Genomic DNA, 26,148 nt, shown 5'->3' on the forward strand with positions numbered 1-26,148 from the left:
ACAAACACTGTCTGTAACAATGATAACGTTGTTTCACATGATTTTCTGTCATTCGCCCTTGAATTAAGTGTAAATATACAGGGGCGCAAAGTCACTAAGTCAATGTGTATTTAGTTGTGAGCTAACATACCTTTCGTTATTGGATAGTTTGTGTTCAATGGCTTGTTGCCCTTTGTTTAAATCAATTATTTGCCTTAAGAATTACTATAATAATATTAAAGATAATCATTTCTTATATTTGATCTAAAGTTGGTGAATTGTATTTGGTCCTTATTTTAAAATTCAAACACTTAAGGTTATAATCTGCGTCATTTATTGCATTTGACATATAAATAAATAAATTAATCAATTTAATAAATAAATATTAAAACAACATACATTTCCATCGTGACATATTACAGCTAAGAGTAATCAGGGGAACAAAGGTTATAGCGGTAATCAAAAGAATGTAATCCAGGGACAAAGACACGACATGGAAAACAGACATACACAACAAAGAACATAAAGTAACTAAAATCATACATAAACAGTAAAAAAAGCAAATGAGCAGCTTGGAATCCACTAAAACTGGGAGCATGGACCAAGTGCACCGGTGGGGTAAGCGTCCTCTGCTTTTCTGGAAACACCCCCGAGTTGCTAAAAAAGTCATCCGGGGAAGACGAAAGAGTAAAGGAAAACTATGACACGTTGAACAAATTAGTTTTTATGGCACATATGGATACACCGTAACGATCCACGAGTTCAAGATGACGACCATAAAGCTTCTGCAGTGGACTTCAATCTTGTAGCAACATAACCCTGTTCCAGAGACCTATTTATTAGAATTCTAGCTCGATACAAAAAGTCTGCTCTGGCATAACGTATGAGTTATGATATGAACACTCCATTCGCAGGTGCATAAAACAGGTTTCTTCTTGATCGATCATCTTTTTGACTTCCTGTAATCTTACATGAATGCATTCGTTCAATAATTTGTTCTTTAGTGTTTCCCATGTGCCATTTGATAAAAAGAATGTTAAAAAACTTATGTCACTTTCCAAAATCTATGTCACTTCAGATTTACAAACTAAAAACATGGCTAGAATTTGTACATTCGAAAGCTTAAATAAGAAAATCATTAATTCCTCCTTTTCTCATGATAAAAACCTTTCATTTTGTTTCCTATTCAAAGGAATTACAACATAAGAAATGGAGTCGCGAATATCCAAAATCGGCCTCGTCACAGATTTGCACCAAACTTCCATATAAGGTATTTGCCAATACTTATACTTTAGAGTTTCATTTAAAACCATCAACAAATTTCAGTAAAACATCTCAAAGTTACAGAGCTTATAACGCGGGGCCACAAAGGTGAAATTTGCTAAATGCAACGTCAAGAACGTCATATTTAATTACAGTAGTAGTTTGGTTACTGTGCAAAGAGATGTTTGTTTTTCACGATTTTCATCCTCAGTCAAATACAATTTAATTGGTAAAGTTGGCAATGAGATAACTTGGATAAATAGTAAAAATATGTATATCTCACAAGTTTTTTTTTCGAGTGCTTCAGTGACGTTTATTTGTGTGTGTGTGTGTGTGTGTGTTTTGATCACAAAAGTTTTCTACATTTCTTGATTTTTTATTTATTTTTTGGGGGGTTATATACAAAAAAAAACCTTCCTCATCTAATAAGCTCGCCTAGGCCGATTCATGAAATTACAATAAAATTCATTCATTCATTCAATCAATTATGCCATTATTTGAATTGGTACATGTGAATTGTCATCTAAATTAGTGTTATTTGGTCTTGTCTGTCCGTCTGATTGATATTGTATTTCTTATCAATTATAATACAAACGAGGTAAATAATGTCCTCTATGTTTCGATATATAATACTTTTACACTTACATTTTTGAACAAAATAATAAGCGAAATTCATGCTTAACAACTTGATGAACACATGCGGGGAACGTTCTCTTGTATACAGATACCATGACCCATTAAATTAATTAAAAATAGTAGAGAAACACGTGGTCGTTATAGGACGAATCGAACTACCGTCTTTGCTCCAATGGAAAGAAAAACATTTTCCGAATATAATTGATTTACTGCAGTTTTCAATCCTAAGATCAGCACTGCATTTCATTGTTTTATAATACCGGGTCTATGAAAATCAACAACCGTTAGAAAACATCCTGCTTTATACCTGTTTCACACCCTGTGCGGTTTTTCTGAAATATGCTAACTCATTAATTCGCGTTGAGGTATGTCACCCCATGTCAACTGCGAATCGACCGGTCTTCACATGAAACTTCTCGGGTGGTTCGAACCTCTATAAATGCAGTGGAATAAGTCCATATTTCTCGATATAGTAGCCATTGCTCTATCTTATGTACATAAGTTTGACATCAGCATGACGGAGAAACAGTGACTTCCGATTTTTAAGCTTTTGTATTTACACGAGCGGAATCGAATCCACAAACTGCCGATATTGCTCCTGACGAATGGGTTATCCCGAGATATCTGAAGCTATATTTACTCATTCAAAAGTCAAACTCTGCGGGGGACAAAAACGACAAGTTAAGGAATACATACATACATACATGTACAACTGTTGTTACATATAGGACTTGCATGTAAAAGTCGGACGCGTGGCAATTTATTTGAGTTAGGACGGTATACCAAACCAATGTCAGGGTTCTCATTTCAATGTTCACATGCCTTAATTTTAGGAAGTACAACATGTTCGTTATGTATGTACGTCACACTTTGGAAGTGGATATTCACTTTTAATAATCACAAAGAATTGTATATCTTTGAAAAGAGTAGCTGAATATCTCAAATCTTATTTCGCATCAGGTCAAAATTCACTAGTTTCTCTCTTAGGTTGAACATCGGAGAAAAGAATGGTTGTATTTCTAAGCATTTGACAGAAGTTATAAATGCGAAATATGTCTATGGTAGAAATGAAGGGCACATGTTTGTGATATAGAACAATAGAAGGTGAAAAAATCGTTTATAATACATATATTTAAAAGAGTAATCAAGGGAACCAAGGTCAAAAAATATCTTTTAATCAAAATATATGATATGATATATGATATATTATTTTATTACAAAATTCCTTTCCATGATTTGAATTCCTTATCAATTACATTAAGTATAAGAGTATAATTAGTGGAAGATGCGAATACCGGGAGTTCTCTACAAAATGCAAAATCTATCAATAATTTCGAATCATCTGTATTGACAGCTTTTGTTGCTTGCTTTTCAGCTTGTTCAAGTAGTTCAATCAAATGAAAAGCAGCTGTTATATTTGGCTTTTTGAATGATTTTTTATAAAATGGTACTAAACGTTCAAATATTTTTGGTCGTCCAAGATAGGAGACAATGTCAAAAGGTGACTGCTTTTTAGAGTTGGCTACAATAGGTTGAAATGAAAATGATTTTTGAGATATACTGTTTAAAAGTTTCAATAAAAATCTTTCCTCCCTTTCATAGCACCAAACACAGAAGTAGTGAAATACTGTATTATCAAATCGATCAACTTTTGTTAGCAAAACCTGTGTCTCTAAATTGGAATCTATGATGTCATTTATCACTTGATCCAAAGCTTTTCCATTATTATACCTACTGGCACTTAATACTTGCCATGAAGCTATGAATATATGAAGTTCCCTGTCTGAGGTTAGCTTTGAATCGTATGGACAATCTAAAAATTTACTGAAAAAAATTAAAAGCTGTGTTGAGTATTGCTCCTTCATAAGTGCTGCTTTGGAAAGTTGTTTAAAAACGCTATTTAATAATATTTGGTCGTTATAGTTCGTCGAAAAACTTTTCAAATAATCACCGACGTTTGCAGCAGTCTTACCTGATTGTAATAGGTCTTGAAGAAGCCTATGCGTATAACCTTGTAATATGTCTTTTCTGTCAATTGGAAGACAAAAAGTTTTTTCTCCTTTTTTTGGTCTATAAGACTTCGGTCTACCCAACAACATTAAAGATTTTAAAGTACAATTCTTTACAACTATTTTGGGGAACATATTTCCATAAGATATTAAAATCGCATCATAAATTGACTGATGTTGGAATGAATACAATCCATCGTGATTAAGTTCAGTGTATTTTGCTAGTAGGATATGAGTTGCTTTTCGGATAGTCGTTTCCATTACCTTAATTTGTATGTTGAATATTTGAGAAATAAGTCCTTCTATCCTACCAATATCAAGAACAACAGGACCACTATTACTTTCGGTTAATATAAAGACAAGTGCACAAAAGATGTATGCGACAACAATGTTATTTCTGCCGTGTTCAAACATCTGGTCCATTTCACAAACCAGCTTTTCAGGTGGTAGGATGAAAAACAATGTTCCAAGCTCGGTCACTTCCGGGTCACTACAGAAATCACAGCACATCAAAGGAAACCCAAATAATGGTTCACAATCAAGAATCTCTTTCCGCTTACTACCACTACACGCATGAGTTGTTTGAAATTTTTTCAAATAATTGTCGAGCATATCTGCTTTCGCTTGTTCGGCATACTTAATGTCAAAAGCCACTTTCTCTAACGAAACATTAAATGATTTCTCCTTTCTAAGAATATCTGCAATGCTTGGATATATAGAGTCTGCTATAATGATGATCTTAATTTCTCCTGAATAACCAAATAAATGACGTATTTGTTCTCGCTCAGCCTTATTTTCCGGGTCATCAAATGAATATGCCAATTTTAAAACGACCAAATATTTTTCTTTACCGCGGGGAAAAAACAATTTTTGTGAGATATTTTCGGACTTGAGCAAAATGCATTTGTAATTGTTCTTTAAGTATTTGTTTGCAAGATGAAGAGCTATTGTAAGTTTGCCAGAACCCTTCTTTCCTGTAAGAATGAGCAATTTTTCTTTCTCGATCACGTATTTAATGTCATCGTAGTTGGATGGCTCAATGTAGCAATCGTCCGAAATGGCAAGTTTTATTTCTGCCTTTGCTGACACTGTAAATATATGATAGAATATTGAAATATAAATCACAAAAACAGAAATTAAAATAGTTTATCCATACTATCTGCCATTTAAAATTTCATTTTTCTAGTATGTTTCAACATCAACATGTAAAGGTATTCGGTATAGTTAAACGTAAATGATGTTCAAATAGACTGACTTTTGTTCATTATTTCATTTGTGTAAAATTGTTGTTGATTCTTAAAATGCGTGTACATCATATCGAAATTTGCAATATTTATACTACAGGGATTTTTTATCAACAAATAAGCTTCGAGACATTTATCACAAAGGTATATTGAAGTACTTTTAAACAAGTGATTTTGGTATGATTTACAACCTCCGCCTCAAATAAATAACTAAAATCAAATGGCAAAAATATGTAATCAACTTCAGTGTTTTTGTTCTCAAAGAATGTCAAATCTGAGGCATAGTTACTCTAAACAAGCCCACATTACAAATGAATCTACGATTTTAATTAATGTCTTGCAATCATCATTTAACTATAGTATATTTACCTTGCTCATATGTTAATCCCTTCATTTCTAAGAGTTCTTTTACAATTAAGGCTATAAAAAAAATAATATATTCGCATTTCAATCTTCTGTATGCTTGTATATATCGAAAACAGATGCCCTTTTATATCTTTTTGAAAATGTCAATATTTTTTTATCACTTCTGCCTGCTTTGTTTGCGAGTTTGAAAGATACGAAGGAAGTTTTCTGTGAAGTACAAATTTGTGTTTGCAAAGCATATGCTCAAGAATGTTAATGTTTTATGTTCAACATGTTCAAGTTTGCTTTACTTCCCTTCATTTATTTTACTCTAAACATATTTTTCTCAAATAAATACCTCAATTATAATAAACATAAGAGTAATACATCATAAGGATTCGGAAACAAGCCTACGCTTACGTTAATCTGTCTCCTATCATATGACAAATATAAGCACATTGAATCAGCATGCTCTGATACATTCGTTTTACATATATTAATGCAATAGTGAAATAGAAAAAAATATGTGAAAAGAAGATAGGCATGTAACTTAATAAAATAAAGAAGGGATATGATGAAATGCATTAGAAAACAACATACAATACTAGTGATAATATACACATCATTTACTTTTTAAAATATAAGATTGCACCTTTAAGAATAATTCAGTATTGTGTTCTGTTGTAAGAGCATCAGACCCGTTTAAAAGAACATTAATATCAATCCGAAAACTCAAAGTTTGGATAGTGTTAAGCCGGATTTCCGAGTATTTGTTGCATTGAAGTTTAAAAAAAGGTTGCTTGTCTCTACTTGGCCACAGGAACATTCCGGACTGGCTACCAGATTATGCCTGAACAGATGTTCGTTGAGAGAGCTGCTGTTCATGTGCAACCTGGCATCCAATGTCAAAGTACGATGGTCGTGTGACATTATTAATACGCGATTAAAATATGCTCAGTTATCTTGAATTACGAGTGGCTAAGGGCTCATTGCACATTTTGATAATAGACGGTAGGAAATAGTTCTAATAAAAAGACGCCCTTTTACGTATTTCGGATAAAGGTGTGTGATTGACGCGTAAAATGGATGTGGAAGTCTGACCACGCATTTGGTACCAGGATACTTAAATACTCGGGAGTATCACTGTTTATAATTTTATACATCATCACGAGTTTATGTTTTTCCTTCTATCGACGAGTTTTTCCCATCCGGTTTCACGATATAAATTTTCTAACAGTTAAACATTCCAATTCTGTGCCACCAATTACGATACGCATCGCTTCTATTGGTCTTATTAATTAAAATTTGAATGCCATTGTCCAATACGACATTCCTACATTCGAGAATATACGAAATATACATTTTCTCGGATGTAAACCGGTCGAGAATCAATCCTAAACGCGAAGAACATTGATCCTAGTGTAAGCTTTTTTAACGATATACTCAATATAGTCATGCTAAGAAACGTCAGCAGAGAAATAAGCACTCATGTTTTGTGACTAAACACTTCCTGGTGATCAAAATTGTCCATCTGCAGAGGATGTGAACCTGTCGGATGCGTTTGAATTAAATTGAACATTCATGTATTTTTTCGATGTCTCTTTTCAATGTGGAGTCCTCACTATAACATATAGACTAGTGTGGCCAGCAAATAGTTTGATACAGGCATTGACGACGATAACGATATCGTTTATAAAACAAGAAATAATAGAGGTCCAAGTATGGATCCCTGCGGAACACCAGCTACCACTGGTTCCAAACTTGAAGAACAACCGTTTAAGACAACGCATTGGAATCTTTTAGTTAAATAGCTGCTAAGCCAACACAAAAGATACCCGGTCATACCATACTGTTGTAACTTATTAATAAGCAATAAACCGTAATGCCAGACACAATCGAAAGCCTTGGAAATGTTACCAAAAAAAAAACACGCAAATATCCTGATCATTGTCCAAAGCCTGGCCAAACGAATTTGAAATATCGACCAGTTAATTTATAGCTGACTGAATATCTGTGAGTGAATAAACAGTGATGATATTTATTGATATGATTGTCTCTCAAATTACTGTTAATGTATATATGAAAACAACGTTCCATACATTTTGAAATTATACTGAGAAGTGATATAGGGCGATAGTTCTTGACTTTTCGTGTATTTCCATTTTTAAATACTGGTGTCATGTTAGCTCTTTTCCACATAGTGGGAAAGAACGACTTCGAAAGTGAAAAATAAAAAAGCTTACACAACGGACTTCTCAGTTCTGAATTTGCGGCTTTCAAAAATCTCGGGCTAATACATGTATGGTCGGGGCCGGATGCCTTCACAACGCTAAGATTCTTGAGTACATTATCTACTTTGGGTTCTGTAATTGCAAATTGATCAATCCATCCCATGATAATTAGAGTCGTCTACATTCGTTTTGCAGAAGGAAGAAGTCGTTGAATTCGTTTGATTTGACAGTTTTGTGTCGGCGATAAGGTCATCATTTTTTAAACAACATTGATATTTTGACCGTGTTCCGTGCCAGGTATTTGAATGCATATGTGTCACCATGATTTCGTCGATGGGTGGTTATCTTTCAATTAACCTGTAAGTTGATCTTGGTAACTCTGTTGAGCTTACCGCACTTGTAAAGTTACCAAGTTCCGTATACGCCTGAATTTCGTACAATCGCTATCACGGTTTTTATGTCGCGCTTAAGAGTGCATATACCTTTTTTTACGAATAAATTTTCTCAGATTATTCGTCAACCATTTCGGGTCCGCCTTCCGAACCGGCACCAATTTGTTTTGTATCAACTCGCCACCCGCATTAAAGATGACATTTTACTCTTATCATGATACTTACATGCTAAAGCTATGATGATGACACTGAGGGTTATAATAACAATAACAATTACAACAGACTTCTTTACACCTAGAATGAATAGAAATATGAATAGATAAATGTATTTCAGTGTGGCGCTTCTGGTATGTCTCTACCCGACAACCACGAGTTGCATATATAAATATAAATATATATATGTGTGTGTGTGTGTGTGTGTGTGTGTGTGTGTGTGTGTGTGTGTGTGTGTGTGCGTTTATCAATATGTTAAGTAAGTTAGTGGTGCTGATATGCACAGTGTATATACGGAAGTGTACGGTTTTGCTGTATATCGCACAAATGTGTTTACAACATGTATATTTCGTAGTCATGTCCTTTTCGTGTAGGTACTTCCGAAGATATCACAACACTGAATATATTCTGGATTCGTGTACGCTTAAAAAATACGAATAATACTACAAAAAATAACATGTATAATAACGACCTTTCAAAATTATTATTTACCTAGAAAAAATCGACATGCAACGTTCACATTTTGATTCTGAGGAGTCCGTCACCGAAAAAAAAGCATAATTTCTGCCAATATACCTTCTTCTATAAAAAGTTTTTGTATAATGTATCAGTTTTGTAATTATTTCTCCTTAATTTAAACCAATGGTGAATACCCTCAGGTTTCATCAAGAATGAACTTTACTCACACCTATGTTTTCATTACTGTCCGCTGTATATTTTGACTACTGTACGCTGTATACTGATTGCACTGTTTTTAAATTGAAAATCGACAAGTGATTTGAAATCTCTTTAGTTGCTATTCAGTTTTAAACACATATATCCAATTTAAGTGTTACTGTATGGGGAAAATAACGAATGCGTATATAGTTTCAGATGTATCATACATGTATGCGTGTGCTTATTTAGCGATGCAAATAAGAATTCAATTTTGAAAACTATTTGAGTAAATATTCTAGCCTCGTTTACACATTGGATAACATGACACGTACAATGCTTAAGAGACAAAGGAATCTCCGAAATACATGTATGCCTTTGTATCAAACAACCGCTTTTCGATGTTTACATGTTCATCTCGTTATACAGATGAAAAATAAACAGCTCTCCCTATTTCAATAACAAATTAAAAAAACAATCATGAAAAATGTCATGGTAAATATATAGACGCGAATAGTGTTAAAAGCTGTTAAAATAACATAGGAATCCCATTAAAGATCAATACCTATATCTCAGTTTTATCCAAAACAAACAAGAATCGAGCGAAAATCAAACGCTTAAGATACGGACATGACAGGGAAAACAAACACACTTAACAAAGAACATGAAATAACCAAAATACATGTAACACGTACAAGAAAAGCACAGGCAAATAAGCATCCCGCTTGGAGCATGAACCAGGTGCGCCGATAGGGTAAGCGTCCTCTACGTTTTAGAAACATCCACGAAAGTGCTCCTTATATGTCACGGCAGGGGTAGGCGAAAGAGGATAAGCGATTTTTGACACGTTAAACAAATCGGTTAACTCTCATGGTGTAGATGATACACCATCACGGTCCAGGAGTTTATGATGAAATCCACAAAACTTCTGTAGAAGTCTACGACAGAACAAAAAAGTTTGCTTAGTTACGGCAACCTCTAGTATAACGTATATGTTGTGATGTGAAAACTTCATAGGTGCTGAAGGGGTGTTGTCATAGATCAGTTAATTTAAGGCACTGAGCCAGCACTCCACAGTATTGTAGAACTACATAATTTTGGTCTTGTATTCTGATGCTTTGTAACATTTATCACTTTAAAAAATTGTCAAGCATCTGTAAATCTACATATCTAGAAATAGCTCAAGCCAAGGCCTTCAGGGTGCAGTGAAAATTTTCTGGAAAAAAATACCCACAGCAAATAGGGTTACCATAGAAACCATGCAAAAATATGCGAAAATTTGCAAAAAAAGTTCATAAAATCAGGTTTAAAAATATCAAATTTCCCGCAAAATATCTTAAATTTTTGCAGGTCCGGGTGTTAAAAGAATAGGCCTGCAGCAGCGCTAAGCTTGTCGTAAAAGGCGACTAAATAGTGCTCAGAACCCTATCCGGAGGCTAGGGCGCTCTGCCCACAGAGCAACTGGGATGTGTGCCCCAGGTAATGGAATGGGGTACCCCTGGCGTGTTACATGCTGGGGTTGTCAGGCTACAATACGGAAAACCAGACCGCAAACCATAGTGGTGCACCGTGTTGGGAAAGATGCCACGTTCCTCGCACGTTAAAGAACCCTACTGTGGTATTCTCCCGGAGTAGGAACCATAGGGCTCCGCCACAGGAGGCCAAATTGCCCGACCCTACCCATCCCTCCCTATTTCCAGTGGCAATCAAAATTTGTCGACCCCATTGTCCTTGTGTCCCGTCCCTTTTTCATTTCATGTTCATTTTATCACCCAAATCATGTTCATCATCTGAATATAGCTGAAATATTGCTGCTCGGACGTTAAACCCCAACAAACAAACAAACAATATTTCATGCCTGAAAGTGTCCAAACTTTTTCCTTCGATAACCCCTTCCTCATATGAGCATCGCCGGTTAGATTTTGAGCTATTTCACTTCGTAATCCACTTATTAAATTTAGCATGGTAAAAAATTAACTTACTTTCACTTCACAATGAAGTCAAATTGTCATTGAAAAATAGCCCCTTTCAAACTGAAAATATATAAAACATTGCAAAATACTTTGAAGTCTCCCTTTTCAGAAAATGTTTTATCAACAATAGATTCTTCATTTTTAATCACTATAGCTACCACCGGTTTCCATTAATGTCATTTTTCATCTCTAGCCAAAAGTGCGAAACTAAACTAAACTGTGGAGTGCTGGCTGAGGAAGGTCATAAGTTCAATTGCCCATTATATGTTTTACTATAGTATATTAACATCTTTATCGGTATCTTTGTCTCAGAATGTGACAACTTAAAGAAGGGTCTGAAAAATTCGGGATTTGGACATGCTCTATTTTCAATTCCCTAAAAAGCCTGTCAATTGTGATCTTGAGTTTAGGAGTCAGATCACGTGATGTTCTGTTTTTATGGTGTGACGTAATAGGCTGGAATGAAAACCAAGTTAACACAATATAACTTTATTAAAATAGATGTTTCTTGTATGGCGGCCGTTGTCCAAGTGGCCCGAATAATATAATCAAAACAATATGATAATGCATTAGAATAGGTTAATAGCTAACATTTATGCATAAATTAAACAATGGGGAATTTAACTCATATTTTGATAAAGTGGGGGAATTTAGCTCATATAATGTTATTAGACAGTGCCAAACAAATATTGTGAATTATGAAAACATGGGGCTTCTTTTACTTAAATGTAACTACATGGTTGCCATAGAAACCAAAATGTAAACAATAATGATTGACATATCTAGATAAAGATTAAATTGAAACTGTCACTAAATTGACATAATAACTACTAAAAACATATATACAACGCGCTGTGATCTAAAGAAAAAGTTAGTAAATGAAATGCAAAGCGTGCAGCATAATTGAAATTCAAGTTACGCTTAATAAACTATGTTGGTATTGAGCTGCTAAAAAGTATTACATAAGTACAGCTCATTTGTTTAATTTTACCTTTAAATGCCTATTTACGGCTGAATTCATAGCTATAAATGAAATGTAACTTTGCCGCTGTTTACAAAATAAAGTTTCAAGTGGAGATAACTCCTACAATATATCTTAAAACCAAAGCTTGAACTTGTTGCCAATAAATGCGCATGAACCATAGTAAGTATTGCAAAGTAAGTAATTGAGACAATGATTCAGTAGATTATTATAGAACTACATACACATAAGTAAATGTTAAAATGTACACACACATATATGAACACAAATAACAACTGATTGTCATGTGCTAATAAAGATATTCTATTCAGATAAAGTGCGCTAATTACTGCAAGTTAAAACACTTAAAAATAAGTATCAAAATGTAATTTATACTAAGACATAAATATCTCATATTAACTATTAAACATTCAAATTGTAATATAAAAATTTACTACTTACCTGGAATGAAAACCAAGTTAACACAATATAACTTTATTAAAATAGATGTTTCTTGTATGGCGGCCGTTGTCCAAGTGGCCGAGTTTACCAAACATAAAGTTATGTTTTCACTCCAGGTGAGGCCCATTGAAGGAAAATAGCTATATACACAAAGAGCAAATATATTAAAACCCCTTATTGAACCTCTATGAAAAAATATGTGAAAAGCCATTTCATGTCACCTAATCCACCTATGTTAAGTGCTAGGACGCAGTCCTTAATCCGGATATGCTATAATCTTATCCCTGATTTTGTATAGCCTTAATTATACAGTTAATTATCAAGTCTTGGTATCTATTTAGTCTTACGTAAGATATTTACATACTTAAAACATGTTGGCACTACAGCATTATGTTTCTTTTTAAATATATGTTTATTAAAATACTTGTGAAACAATATTAAGTTTAGGTGACTGGCTTGGACATTACAATGTACAAACATGAAAAATATCAAATGAAACAATAAAGAAAAATATATGCATATTATGTACAAGAAGGGATGATGGCTTGTTTTCCCTATCACAAATACTCCCCTCATTAAGGTTTCTTTGTCCTCAAAGAACAAAGCTAATTGTCAAATAAATAGTAAAATGACTGATCAAAACAACATTCACATCCGATACCATCAGATGGCAAGTCACACGAAGAGGCAGAAGACCATGCCCAACGCATACAATGTTTATATATTGAAAACTTTAGCCAAAGAGGTACGTCTGTAAAAGATCTCCCTAGCTATGTGGTTGGTTTGTAAAATTTTTTTTTTTTTTTTTTTTATTTGACTACTTGGAAAAAGTTGTTATGCACTATCAATATATAACAAGTAAATGGTGACTTGAACATGTGTTTTAAGCATCTTGCTTTGATGGGATTTATTGAAATTAGATCAGGTACATGTAAGGTGTGTTTAGTGTGTGTATTTATAATGTTGAGGCCTGACAATTGAATGTGTAATCTGGTGAAGATGGTGCCGGAGATTCTCATGTTAGAAATATTGTGTGGATTTGATATTTCCCAGTCTAGTTTAGCTTGTTTGGTAAAGAACACTCCATAGTTAATACGTTGTAAGCTCTCTCTGTCTGTTGACATACCCTCGACCATACTTATTATCATGAGAAGGCAGGCAAATCTTAGTACTCCTATTGAAAACAAAGATGAAGAAATTTTAAGACGGCAGTGTTTATCGTTTAAGGGAGGATCCATTCCCTAATAGCACTATGGAACATGAGAACGAGCTCATAATTTTGACAAACACTACACTAGAAATCCTAGAAGAGAAAAAATGTAAGAAGAGTACATAAGAAGTGCCTTACAATCTCACATCTAACTTGTAGATCAAATCAGGCATAGAGGAGCAATCAAAAATGAAGTGAAGTTGTTTGCAATTGTTAAATGCAAAATGCTTTAATGTAAAATGAAAACACTTGAAAGTGAAATGCAAAACACTGTAGTGTGAATTGTAAAATGCTTCTATGTTAACTATAACAATAGACATGTAAAATGAAAAATGATTATCCAGTAAAAATGTGTAATGTAAAAATAAATTGTATTCCTATAAATGGCAATATGAAGTTTTCACTATTCCATTTATTTTGCCTTGTGTGTAAGACTCATTTTCTGAAGCAGGGATTTCTATGTGGACGTTTTCGTTTCCTACCCTGTTGTGTTTTTGTTGCATGGTAATGGGTAATGGTATCCTCTGACAAGTTTTCTGCAGGTTGCCATGATGAACCCGTATAACCTTTCCATTTGATGAGGTACTCCTTTTTACCATTGACCGTTTTTGAACGAAGGATTTTTTCTATGGGATATTCCCTGTCATCTATTTGAACCGCTGGCTCATTGTTTGTGTTTTCATTTTTGTCTATGTTTTCATTATTGTGTTGTTGCTGTGGTATGTTTGGTTGTACTGGTCTGGGTAATTCTGGACGTGGGACGTCTGGTCCTGGTGCATTTAAATTTTGTCTGTGATCTGGATCATGGTAATGTTTGAGTCTATTTGCATTGATTAAACTCTTGATTTCTTTGTTTGTACCACACCTTCGAAGTTTGTAAGTGTAGTTTGGACCCTTGTCAACAATGTAAAATGGTCCATCTTGTTTTTTGTACAGTTTGGATGAGTACCCTACTGGAACTCTTGGAGTGTAAAGAAGCACTCTGTCATTGATTTTAAAGTCTGGAACTCCTGTGTTTTTGTCATAATGTTGTTTCTGTTGTTGTTGTGCAATGGCTAAGTTTTCAGTTGCAATTGTTTTGGCAATTTTCAAATTGTTGAGAATGTTGTCAATGTGTTTTTTCAAATTTTTGTTTAGATCTTCTCGTGGAATGAGATTTGCATCAAAAAATATGTTCATCTCTTTTCCAAAAACAAGATGATATGGTGAAAATTGTGATGATGCTGATGGTGTCATACGAAATGCCATGAGTACTCCTGGTAATAACTCAGGCCAGTTGGATTGTGACTCATCTACTACAGTTCGTAAGCATTGTATGATGGTTTTGTTTGTGCGTTCTGCTATGGAGTTTGTTTGTGGATGGTATGAACTTGTGAAACTATGTTTGACATTGAAAATGTGGTTAACTGCTGCCACAAGTTTGCTCATGAAACCTTGTCCTCTATCAGTGCAAATAGAGTGTGGACTTCCATAGCGTGTAAAAATTTCTTTGTACATGACTGTAGCAATTTCTTCAGCAGTTTCAGATCTAACAGGATGAGCTTCAACCCATTTACTGAAAGAATCTACTATGATCAATATAAAGCGATAACCTTGTTTTGTTTCTTTTTGAATGGACCAATCAAGTCCATGTGCCATCTTGAAAAGGTGTCTGTGATTGGCATTGGTGTCATTGGAACTCTTTTTGAGTGTGGTGGGTACTTTGCTTTTTGACATGGATCACAAGCTTTACAGTAATCTGCTACAGCTTGATACATGCCTGGGAAGAAGTATTTTTGCTGTATTGACCTGTATGTGCGATCAAATCCAAAGTGTCCTTGATCATGGTATGCTTTCATAAGATCATTTCGAAGTGTGCGTGGTAATGCAAGTTGTTTAATGAATCTGTCATGTTTTTGTTTTCCCTTGTACCTTGGTTCATATTGGTGGTACAGGACTCCATCTTGCATGATGTACTGATTTGCTTCAATTGTGATTTTGCGTGCCATTTTTTCATCATCTGGTAAGTCTTGTGATTTAAGGTATGTGTACAAATGACAAAAGTCTGTACATTCACTTTGTAGTTTGCCTATGTCAACTGGTATAATGTCTGAAACTGTGACTTCCGCAATTGTTGGTGGTTTTGTTACTGTTGGTTCATTGTAAAGAAATGTCACTTCAAGTGCATCATTGTCTGTACTGTTCATGGAGTTGACAGTGGGTATGCTATCCTCTGGCTCAGTGACATCAACCTCCCGTGTCTCAGGATAGCTACGCCTTGAGAGACAGTCAGCAACTACATTGCTTTTGCCCTCTCTGTACAAAATCTCCATATCATACCCTTGTAACAGAACTGACCATCTAGCCAAACGACCAGAACTTTGTTTGATGTTGTTAAGAAATTTGAGTGCTCTGTGATCAGTGTAAACTTGGAAATGTTTGCATGCTAAATATACATGGTAGTGTTTTATTCCTTCTAGGATTGCTAAACATTCATGTTCACTAGCTGACCATTTTCTTTCAGCTTCTGTCATACTTCTACCACCATAAGCTATGACTTTTTCTTGTTTGTTTTCATGTAACTGTGAAAGGTAATAGCCGATAGCTGTGCCGCTTGCATCTGTGGTGAGAATGAAGTCTTTGGACATGTCTGGGTATGCTAGTATTGGTGCTGATGTAAGTGCATGTTTTAATGTGTCAAATGCCGATTGACATTGCTCTGTCCATTGAAATGTAACACTTTCTTTTGTTAAGTTTGTAAGTGGACTTGCAATTTTGCTGAAACCTTTGACAAACCGCCTGTAATACCCACATAAACCCAGAAAGCTTTTTATGTCCTTTTCATTTTTTGGAACTGGAAAAGATTTTACTGCTTCAATTTTTTCATGATCAACTTCAACACCTTGTTTTGATATTTTGTGGCCCAAGTAAATGACATTTTTGCGAGCGAACTGACATTTGCTTGGATTGAGTGTAAGGTTTGCTGCTATCAATCTATCAAAAACCAGTTGTAAATGTTTTAAATGTTCCTCAAATGTTTTACTGAACAGCAAAATGTCATCAACATAGACTAGTGCAATTTGGTAGTTCAGACGATGTAGCACTTGTGTCAGCAGGTGTTGAAATGATGAAGGTGCTGCTGCTAAACCAAATGGTAGACGTTTCCATTGGTATACCCCACTAGGTGTAACAAAGGCTGATTTTTGTGCAGTAGCTGGATCTAATGGACATTGCCAATAGCCTGACAACAGATCCAGTGTGCTGAATATCTGAGCCTGGGAACGCCCTAGGGAGTCTAGCACATCTTCAATGCGTGGCAGTGGAAAAAATTTTGGCTTTGTAACTTTGTTCAGTGCACGAAAATCACAGCAAAATCTAAGTTCACCATTTTTCTTTTTGCACATTACCACTGGAGCTGCCCACTCACTGTTTGACTCTTCAATTATGTCATGTTTTAGCATTTTTTCTAGCTGTTTGTTCATTGTATCTAAGACTGCTGGTGATTGTCTGTAAAATCTTTTTCTGATTGGTGTTGCATCTCCTGTATCTATTGTGTGTTTGTATAGATCAGTTAAACCTAATTCAGTTAGATCTCTTGCAAATGCTTTTCTGTTTTTGTGTAAAAATGCTAAAAGCAATGTTTTTTGTTCTTCTGTCAAGTCTGAGTGGCTCAAGTCAAAATCTAAACATGGTTGATCTTCGGTATGATTCATGGTACATGTAGTGTGTTGGTTTTCATCATTTGGTGGGTCTTGTAATGGTGTGATTGAATTGGATTCAACTTGACAGACTGATGCAACAACTACATTTGCTGGTAAATGTATGTTTTTCTTTGTTGGGTTCATGATCCTGATGCATGAGTCACCCGTTTCATCTAGTTTGACTAAGCATTTTGCGCCTGCGAGTGATTGTGTTGGTAGGTTTTGTAAAGGTTCTAGAAGTGCAATGGTATTCTTGAGATGTGACACTTTAATTGGTATATCAACTTGATGCATTGGTTTGATTTTCATGTGTCTTTTTGTTCTAGCTAAGCCACTGTCTAATGCAATAGAGTGTGTGATTGGAATTTCTTCACTGTCTGGTTCTGGGATGTGTAAAGTATGTGTTGGACAATCAATGTTTGCTCTGTGTTTTGTTAAAAAGTCAAATCCAAGAATCAGACTCTGTTGCATTTTTGGAAAAACATGAAACTTGTATATGAAGGACATGTGTCCTATGTTGAAAGACAAAAGTATGAGACCTATGATTGAATGATGTTCACCTCCTACACCTACAGCATCTTGAACGTGGCATTTTTGTATTTGTGAGAGGTCAAAATTTAAAGATTTGAGAAGGTTGAGGGAACAACAACTGATGGTCGCTCCTGTGTCAACTAATGCCTTAACATTTTGACCTTTGACAGTGATGTGTACTGAATTGCCCCTTAATGCTGAGATTTGTAAAACATGATTTGAATTTGAGATGATTTCTTTGTTCAAAGATTTTGTAATGTTAGTCTGTTTTGTGATTTGCCTTTTTCTGACTAGTCAATTTTGGTTTTGTTGATTTTGTTGTTGTTCTCGTTCTCTTTGCCAGCATACCTCTTTGTAATGACCTAATTTTTCACAATGACGACATTTAACATTGAATGCAGGACACTTTCTCCTATCCCTTACATGCGACTTACCACAGTAGATGCACTTTGATTGTGACTGCTGTCCTGACCTGTCTTGACCCCTTGACCGGTACTGTCCCTTTTTTTCATGTGAAAATGCCATCACCTCTTCTTTAAATGCAGATCGAATACCTTCTACAATGGAAGAACATAAATCATTAATAGAAGTAGCATTGGAAGTATTGTTCGTACATGTATTTTGTGCTGCTTGATGCTGAACGGTCATATTTACTGGTACAGGTGTTGCTGGTGAACACTCTGCCACACTTGTTGCTAACTGTATAGCTTGTCTAAGCTGGTTCATGGTTTTGGGATCTTTTCCCACAACAAACGGTTTAATATTGTGCTGCAATCCATGAACTGTTAAACCTATAATTGTTTCTTCACTCATATTTTGCACTCCATTTTGTAAGTTTTGGACACGTGTTAAATATTGTATCCCAGTCTCATGTGGATATTGCTGCAACCTATCCAGCTCAGTGTTGGTATTTCTTTGTTTAAATCTCTCTAGAAAGGAGGCTTTTAAAAGATCAATGTCCTTTTTCGTTCCCTCAGGCAACGAATGGTACCAGGTTAATGCCTGACCCTGAATGTGAAATGGAAAAGAGGCTGCTGCAGCCGGTTTATCATGACCATTTATTTGTATATAATTTTCAAACATGGTCCACCACAGTGATGGGACTTGGGTGGTCTCGTCATGAAAATGTTGTAGAATTATATGCGCCATATTTCGCCTTCTTAAATTATTAATGACTTGGAGATTAGAATTTGTGTTACTGATACCACTTGATTCTGACTCTACAGGAGTAGGTTGACTAATCTGTCTAGACTGTTGCTGTTGGTCCAGTGAATCTGTAATTTCTTCGAGTAATTGGTCAACTGGATCCTGGGTCTCCTGGGCTGTTTGACTTCTGGTTTTGATGAAGTTAGTTGGTGTGGCCCCCTGTTTAGCACTGCCTTGATTTCTTGACATGTAGAGCGTCGTACAGGAATCACGGGTTCTCTACCATTTGTGATCTTGAGTTTAGGAGTCAGATCACGTGATGTTCTGTTTTTATGGTGTGACGTAATAGGCTGGAATGAAAACCAAGTTAACACAATATAACTTTATTAAAATAGATGTTTCTTGTATGGCGGCCGTTGTCCAAGTGGCCGAGTTTACCAAACATAAAGTTATGTTTTCACTCCAGGTGAGGCCCATTGAAGGAAAATAGCTATATACACAAAGAGCAAATATATTAAAACCCCTTATTGAACCTCTATGAAAAAATATGTGAAAAGCCATTTCATGTCACCTAATCCACCTATGTTAAGTGCTAGGACGCAGTCCTTAATCCGGATATGCTATAATCTTATCCCTGATTTTGTATAGCCTTAATTATACAGTTAATTATCAAGTCTTGGTATCTATTTAGTCTTACGTAAGATATTTACATACTTAAAACATGTTGGCACTACAGCATTATGTTTCTTTTTAAATATATGTTTATTAAAATACTTGTGAAACAATATTAAGTTTAGGTGACTGGCTTGGACATTACAATGTACAAACATGAAAAATATCAAATGAAACAATAAAGAAAAATATATGCATATTATGTACAAGAAGGGATGATGGCTTGTTTTCCCTATCACACAATTACTCTTCTGTAATGTGTGATTTTCTAAGAATTTACATCTATAAGGTCTTTGTTTTTACATTAGCCCTAGTTAAACAGTTCTCTAACAAAGGAGAATAGAACTGCACTATGGAAAAAATTCCCATTTACAGTCATGTACTCAACGAAAAACATTCGAAATTTCTAATGAAACAAAAATACCGGTTTATAAAGGACTTTAATGCTATATCCATCCATTGGTATCGACTCACTCACAATTAACACTTTAAAATATATTTCAACTAAATATTGTATCAAACAATGTTATCTAATTCTAAATATTCACATACATTTGTAGCCTGAAAAAATGTTTCCTTAGACAAAAACTGTATACTTGATTTGCAGCTGTATAAAATATATCAAGAGGAATTGCCAGTATCATTTGCTTTCAGAACCAACATAACGTGTATGTACATTCAGCACTTCAAAACACTGTCATTAACTTTTCTTTATAATCATTATTTGTATATACATATATATATAAGATCTGTCTTACATGAACTGGAAAGTGTTGATTTTATCCAAAAAAAAAAAAAATTGCTGGGTCAAAGATTCAGCAAATCCTGTAGGTTATACAATGCTGTATATAGCGTGCATATTTTATGAATGAACGTTGTCACATGAAAACTTATTTCCCCCCGAATACACAATGACCCACTTTGATGATTTACTCCGTGCGTGAGAGACCCCAAACGATAGCCAATGACATTAAGAAACTCCTCAGTCCGTCATACATTACACATGTGTGCAAACCGGGTTTAACAGTATTGAGTATATATGTTAGCACGAAAACGAAAATTAAACCAAGTATAGGAACAGTCAGCTGTTTGTCAGCGTCAGTCATATCGTGCAAATGATTGGCTAACACTGTGTTACGAAAGATTTTTGGGGGTTTTAGTGGTTTATATCCAAAAAGACAGTCGAATTATGTCCTAGAAGATAGAACGGTACTATTTATTTCCCATAGGCGACAACAGTGAAACTTTGAAAAAATCACATCTTTAAAACAATGACGGAGCTATAAACTGACTTTTTTCTAGTAATATCTTCATTTCTCTAACTAAAATTGCGATAAAAATCATTACAAAACAGCCTCGATTCTTTGGTGTTTCCAGCAGGTTATGTTTGGGGTCAAAGCCCCATCCCCCCTTTTCTGCGAATGGCACATAAATTTTAAAAATTTATAATATTTATATGTTTTTTACGTATAATGCAATTTGTTAAAAGTATAATAATGTTAGAGCCTGAAATTAATAAAACATTTTGAGCATCGGCACCATTTGTCCACTAACAGTGTCCGGAAGTATTTACTTAAGTAGGGTACACAAAAGGTCAGCCTAAAATAATGAGTAATAGTACCGTTCTCAGTAGAAACAACAATGTTCTAGCTTTATAATATCGTGTTTATGTAAATATTATGTACTGATGTTTTACTTAGTTTAAATGTAGTTATTTTAATGATTTATTAATGTCATGTGTTTGCGTTTACACAGATGTTATAGGTTTTGACTATATACACTCACCAACTTGTAACTTGTAAGATACGAATGTACATGAAGACAAGATGTACGTATACGTGTATTTATTACATGTAGTTTTTTTTTAAATTCCATGAAACTTACACAGAGGTGTTTGCAGCTAAAATGATGGAAAAGATGTGACAGAAGTTTGATATGTGTTGAACTTGCATAAATATGCACCTTAGGAAGTGTTCCTCTGCTAAGTATGAATTTGCTTTCTCAGTATGATAAAATGCATACAGATGTACAGAATAATTGAATGCTTTTTCATGGTTAAGAGCGCATTTGGGAAGGTGTGTATCATGTTCTTGAGAGTATATAAATTGCCATTTACTTTCTATCGAAGTATCATACTAAACTGACCTAAGAGGGACATTACTGACTAAGAGATAGGTTCCAGGGTCAACTCTCTTTGCTCTTGGCTTGTTCTTCTGACATTTCTACCACAAGATATTTGAAAGGTAATGACTAATATCAGTTGAAGTGTCGGTGGCATTGGCCAAACTTACTCGTTACTTCTGCATAAGGGGTACATATCATTTGATTTAAGTGTAGAATCCTTCAAAAGTTAATCAAAGAACAACTAAATAGCTACAGATCACCACACGGTCGTCTTTTTATCTGGCACTTACTAATGGAAGAATTATACGTTTATAGAAACTGACAACTAAGTTGCTAAAACGTGTTTTAATGTTCATAGATTTATTTATTTCTAATATACTCTTTACATATTTACATTTTTGTAAACAGTATTATAATACGTTTTACATTCTCTCATAATTCTTTACAGAATGGCCATTGTATTTTTGTATTGATCAAAATTTGTTGTTTTCTTTTATCTCACTGTATAGTAATACAATTAATGAGAATATAATTTGATATTGAATCTTGAACTCAACCGTTGATATTATAAACGAACCCCGATAACGTATACAGAAATTGGACCCGTATAAAAGTAACACAGATTCATAACCTTTCATTAATATAACAATAATTCGCACTTGCTCAAATTAATGATGAAACTATTTTTGCGGCGAGGGGTAACAGATATAATAAAAAAAATGCAGACTCTCGATATCAGTTCCGATCTGCAATCGTTAAAGAAAAAAGGCTATAACTTCCGACAGTAATTGATAGTATCATAATTGCATAGAAAAACAACAGCCTGAATATCATTCTATAAACATGATGTTGACAACAGCTAAAACCCGCAAAACACAAAAACATTACAGACATAGCGATCTAATAGGGAACTTTCGAGTTATGTTACCTCTCCTATTTGGAGGAGCATTGCATATATTAGCCGATCAAAAAGTTCAGCATCCTTACTTCCGGTTTATAGTTGTCAACGTAAACAATGTCGATGTCTCACTTAAGCTTTCCTGGAAATTTTAGTCGGATGCCAGTACCCGAACTGAAATCGTATTTAATGGACAGAGGAATCTCATGTACATTGTACAGAAGGTCGGCTTTGGTTCGTTTGCGTAAAAAGCTTCTAGCAATATGTAATAAGTACCTCAGTAATTCAACTTTCAAGTTTAGTTTATTCTTGTGTTGAGGTCATCTTTAAGTTACAAAATACAGATACATACAGGAGTGAAACGAAACCATTGGAATTTGTTATGGTTATCTGAAGTAGCGGCAGTATGCTGCGTTTTAATACTGCTGTTACAGTAATTATTTAGCAGAGCTTTTTACGGCAATCAACTAAGTAGAGTAGTGTTAAAGTATAATTCGCTGAAGTTTTTCTTTATGTATTTATGATATAGTGGTGGTACCAAGCTCAAGCCAGCGAACAATAAGGCAGTAAACAATAAGAAAGCGCGAGAAAACTCCAATATCTAAAAACCATAAAACGTAACAAGCCCACAACGGACTTTGCCATTTTATTTCAAATTATTATCATTGGATTATTTCGTATTAAAATTGTTGACACTATTGCGTTTATGCACGTATTTCTAATGCATTCCAAATTGCTTTATAGAAACTGAAATGGAAAACTTTTTGAATAAAATTTTGAATATCTTCATAGACGTAAGATATTTGTTGTCATGCTGATATGATTAATTAACTAATTTTGGACCCTGGTTTAGGGTCCGATTTGTAAATGTCTGGATCTGACATTGATAACTCTGTCAACTTCAATTATAGAACTCAATTCAGTTAATTACATAAAGACAGAATAATGTTAAAAATAAACAATTCCCCTTCTATATATATATACAAAAATAAATTATATGCCTTTTTGTAAAAACACACAAACAAAAACGTACAAACAAACTTGGAATTTCCAGTTTTGGGTGAATGGTTCATATGCACATCCTGGAAATTTAGAAGTGAGCAAACCGGTATTGTGACTAACTACCCATGAATGGCATGTAAAAACTTTGCCGTAGGAGTTTTTTATAACACCTTGAAGACGGGTCCCCTACATGACGTTTTTTCCCAACTTTGAATTCCATGTTAGGGAGAACAGTCCAATTGCACACCCTGAAAATTTGGTGGTGAACTAATCGGTATGGTGACTAACGAACCCTGAATGGTCTGTAAATGCTTTGCCGTAGTATACTTTTACGACACCTTGAAGAGGGGTCTCCCTCATGAGTTGCTTTGCAACTTCGAATTTCTTGTTTGGGAAAACGGTTCGTATACTCACCCTGGAAATTTGGTGGTGAACTAATCGGTATGGTAACTAACTTACCCTACAAGGCCTGTAAAGGTTTTGCCGTAGGAATTTTTATATAACACCTTGAAGAGCGGTCCCCTACATGACGTTTTCTCTTAACTTAGAATTCCCTGTTCGGGACAACGGTTCATATGCACACCCTGGAAATTTGGTGGTGAACTTTCATGCCATTTGTGGTCAGGTTATCTCACTACCGGTTAGTTTATCTCCAGATTTCTAGGATCCATATTAACCTGGAAGCCCGGGTAAAATTTTCGTTCCACATATTTCTCTCAAATATAACCCCGGGTCATCAGTGACGTCTTCTGTCTCTTGATTGGCTGAACGAATTTGACTTTATTTTATTCACTTAAATACGTTTTAATATTTAAATTTAAAGAAAATTACGTTTAAATATTTTTTTTTCAAATTAATGATAGCGTCTTTTGATAATTGCACAATTACAGAGTTAATTTAGATAATCTAATCTTTGTTTTTATTTTATTTCATAAGCGGCAATTTACTCATATATTGCACATATCCGTCGCTGGTGACCTGAGTCTATATTTTAGCGATCCTAGGTTCGCTTATGATATTGACCAGGGGACCAGATTAGGATCCATATATGAACTGCTCAGAGAAAGTTTCAAATTTGGCAGTTTATTTTACTCAAAGGATCCCTTTTCAAGTAGTTATAAAATATTTCGTAGCCTTAAGCTTTAGTGGTAAATTAAGGGTTGAGTTAGTTAATTGCCAAATTTCTAGGATCCGCATAAAGATCGTTTCCCCAGAAGTGGAACACCCCCCTTTTCCCCAATACACACACCTTATTTTTCTCATTCTAGTCATGAATTAACTATTTGTAGAAATGTTTTTGAGGAGCGTATATAAACAGTGACGGGTGACGGGTATTTATTTATTTATATTTCGTTTATTTTTTTCTATTTTGTTTGTGTTAATTGACAAAAAGGGATGGAATTTATTCTTGTATCTATATGTTTTATATCTATATAGAAGTGGAAGTGCTTATTTTCAACAATATTCTCTCTTTATGTAACTGATTTGTGCTATTAAATTAACGGAGGTATTAATCTCAGATCTACAAATGGTAGCCCTAAAAAGTTTTACATGTATACACATGTGAAAGTGAGGCTCAACAAGATGGACGTTTGTTTTTTTCTCGGTGAAAATTTATAGTGTAAACATGGATTTATTATAACATCTAGACTTTTATTGTGATAAAAGAAAATATCAGAAGAATTGAAAGGTATATTTGCACCGATTATTTATGCCGAGACACAAAAATCAGCCCAATCAAAGGCCTAGGTACAGTACATCAGATTCAGATAGTGATTATTATCGGCCTACACCAAAACGAATGAACACTAAATCTTACTCATATTCCTGTCCTAAGCCTATTAATTTAACAATGTCGACAACATCCGATACAACATCTACCCAGTCGGATCAAACTGTTTCCACTGCTGACCTTTATAAACTAATGTTGACAGTAAAACAAAATCAAGATTCCCTGAGAACGTCACTCGAACAGAGAATTTCAAATTTAGAGACAAAATTTACAAACGAAATAAAGATGAGCATGAAAACACTAAAAGATGAAATGACTTTAGAATTTGCTCAAGTTGACAACAAAATAAAGGAACTGGAAACTAAAATGTCAAATTATGAAAGTAAACAACAAGAAATAAACAATGATCTACCGTCTGTTAGTATGAAAAATGTTCAGCCAAAACTTGTATTTAGAAACATTAAATCTGAAGGATTAAATACTGATAGCCTGGAGACGTATGTTAACGGAATACTAAGATCAATTGGATTAGAGTTTAGTGTAGTTAGCGCTCAGCAGATCGGTAATCCGAATAACGGAAGAGTAAACAATACACAACGTCCGAAACCAGTTCTTGTTACTTTCGGAGATGAAAATCAACGTGTTGATGTCCTTAAGAACAAACGAAAACTAAAAGACATAAATGATTACAAAAATATCTACATAGAAACAGATCGTACACGACAAGAACGCATCAACGACGCTAATTTGAGACAGATAATCAAATCAATTCCAGAACTTCAATTTCGAGG

At 34.6% G+C, this 26,148-nt stretch overlaps 1 protein-coding gene across 7 annotated transcripts in view; it reads right to left on the bottom strand.

The window, feature by feature from the left end:
* Positions 1-3,037: 3,037 nt before the first annotated feature.
* The window catches only part of LOC148614726 (uncharacterized), a 40,868-nt gene continuing 17,757 nt past the window's right edge, over positions 3,038-26,148 (bottom strand). For 6 of the 7 annotated variants that reach the window (XM_088589026.1, XM_088589021.1, XM_088589023.1 and 3 more), the window contains 3 exons: positions 8,325-8,393; positions 5,501-5,551; positions 3,038-4,975 (listed from right to left, as the gene is read on the bottom strand). In XM_088589026.1, coding sequence (XP_088445152.1) covers positions 3,093-4,975; positions 5,501-5,551; positions 8,325-8,393 — 2,003 coding nt within the window. In that variant the 3' untranslated portion in view covers positions 3,038-3,092. Of the gene's footprint in view, positions 4,976-5,500; positions 5,552-8,324; positions 8,394-11,412; positions 13,537-18,217; positions 18,341-26,148 lie in introns of those variants that run through there. The other variant, XM_088589028.1, reaches the window with a different exon arrangement.

Source organism: Perna viridis, chromosome 6, assembly GCF_037379345.1.
Source record: "Perna viridis isolate PV_CMFRI_1.1 ecotype Kerala chromosome 6, ASM3737934v1, whole genome shotgun sequence".
Lineage (NCBI taxonomy): Eukaryota > Metazoa > Mollusca > Bivalvia > Mytilida > Mytilidae > Perna > Perna viridis.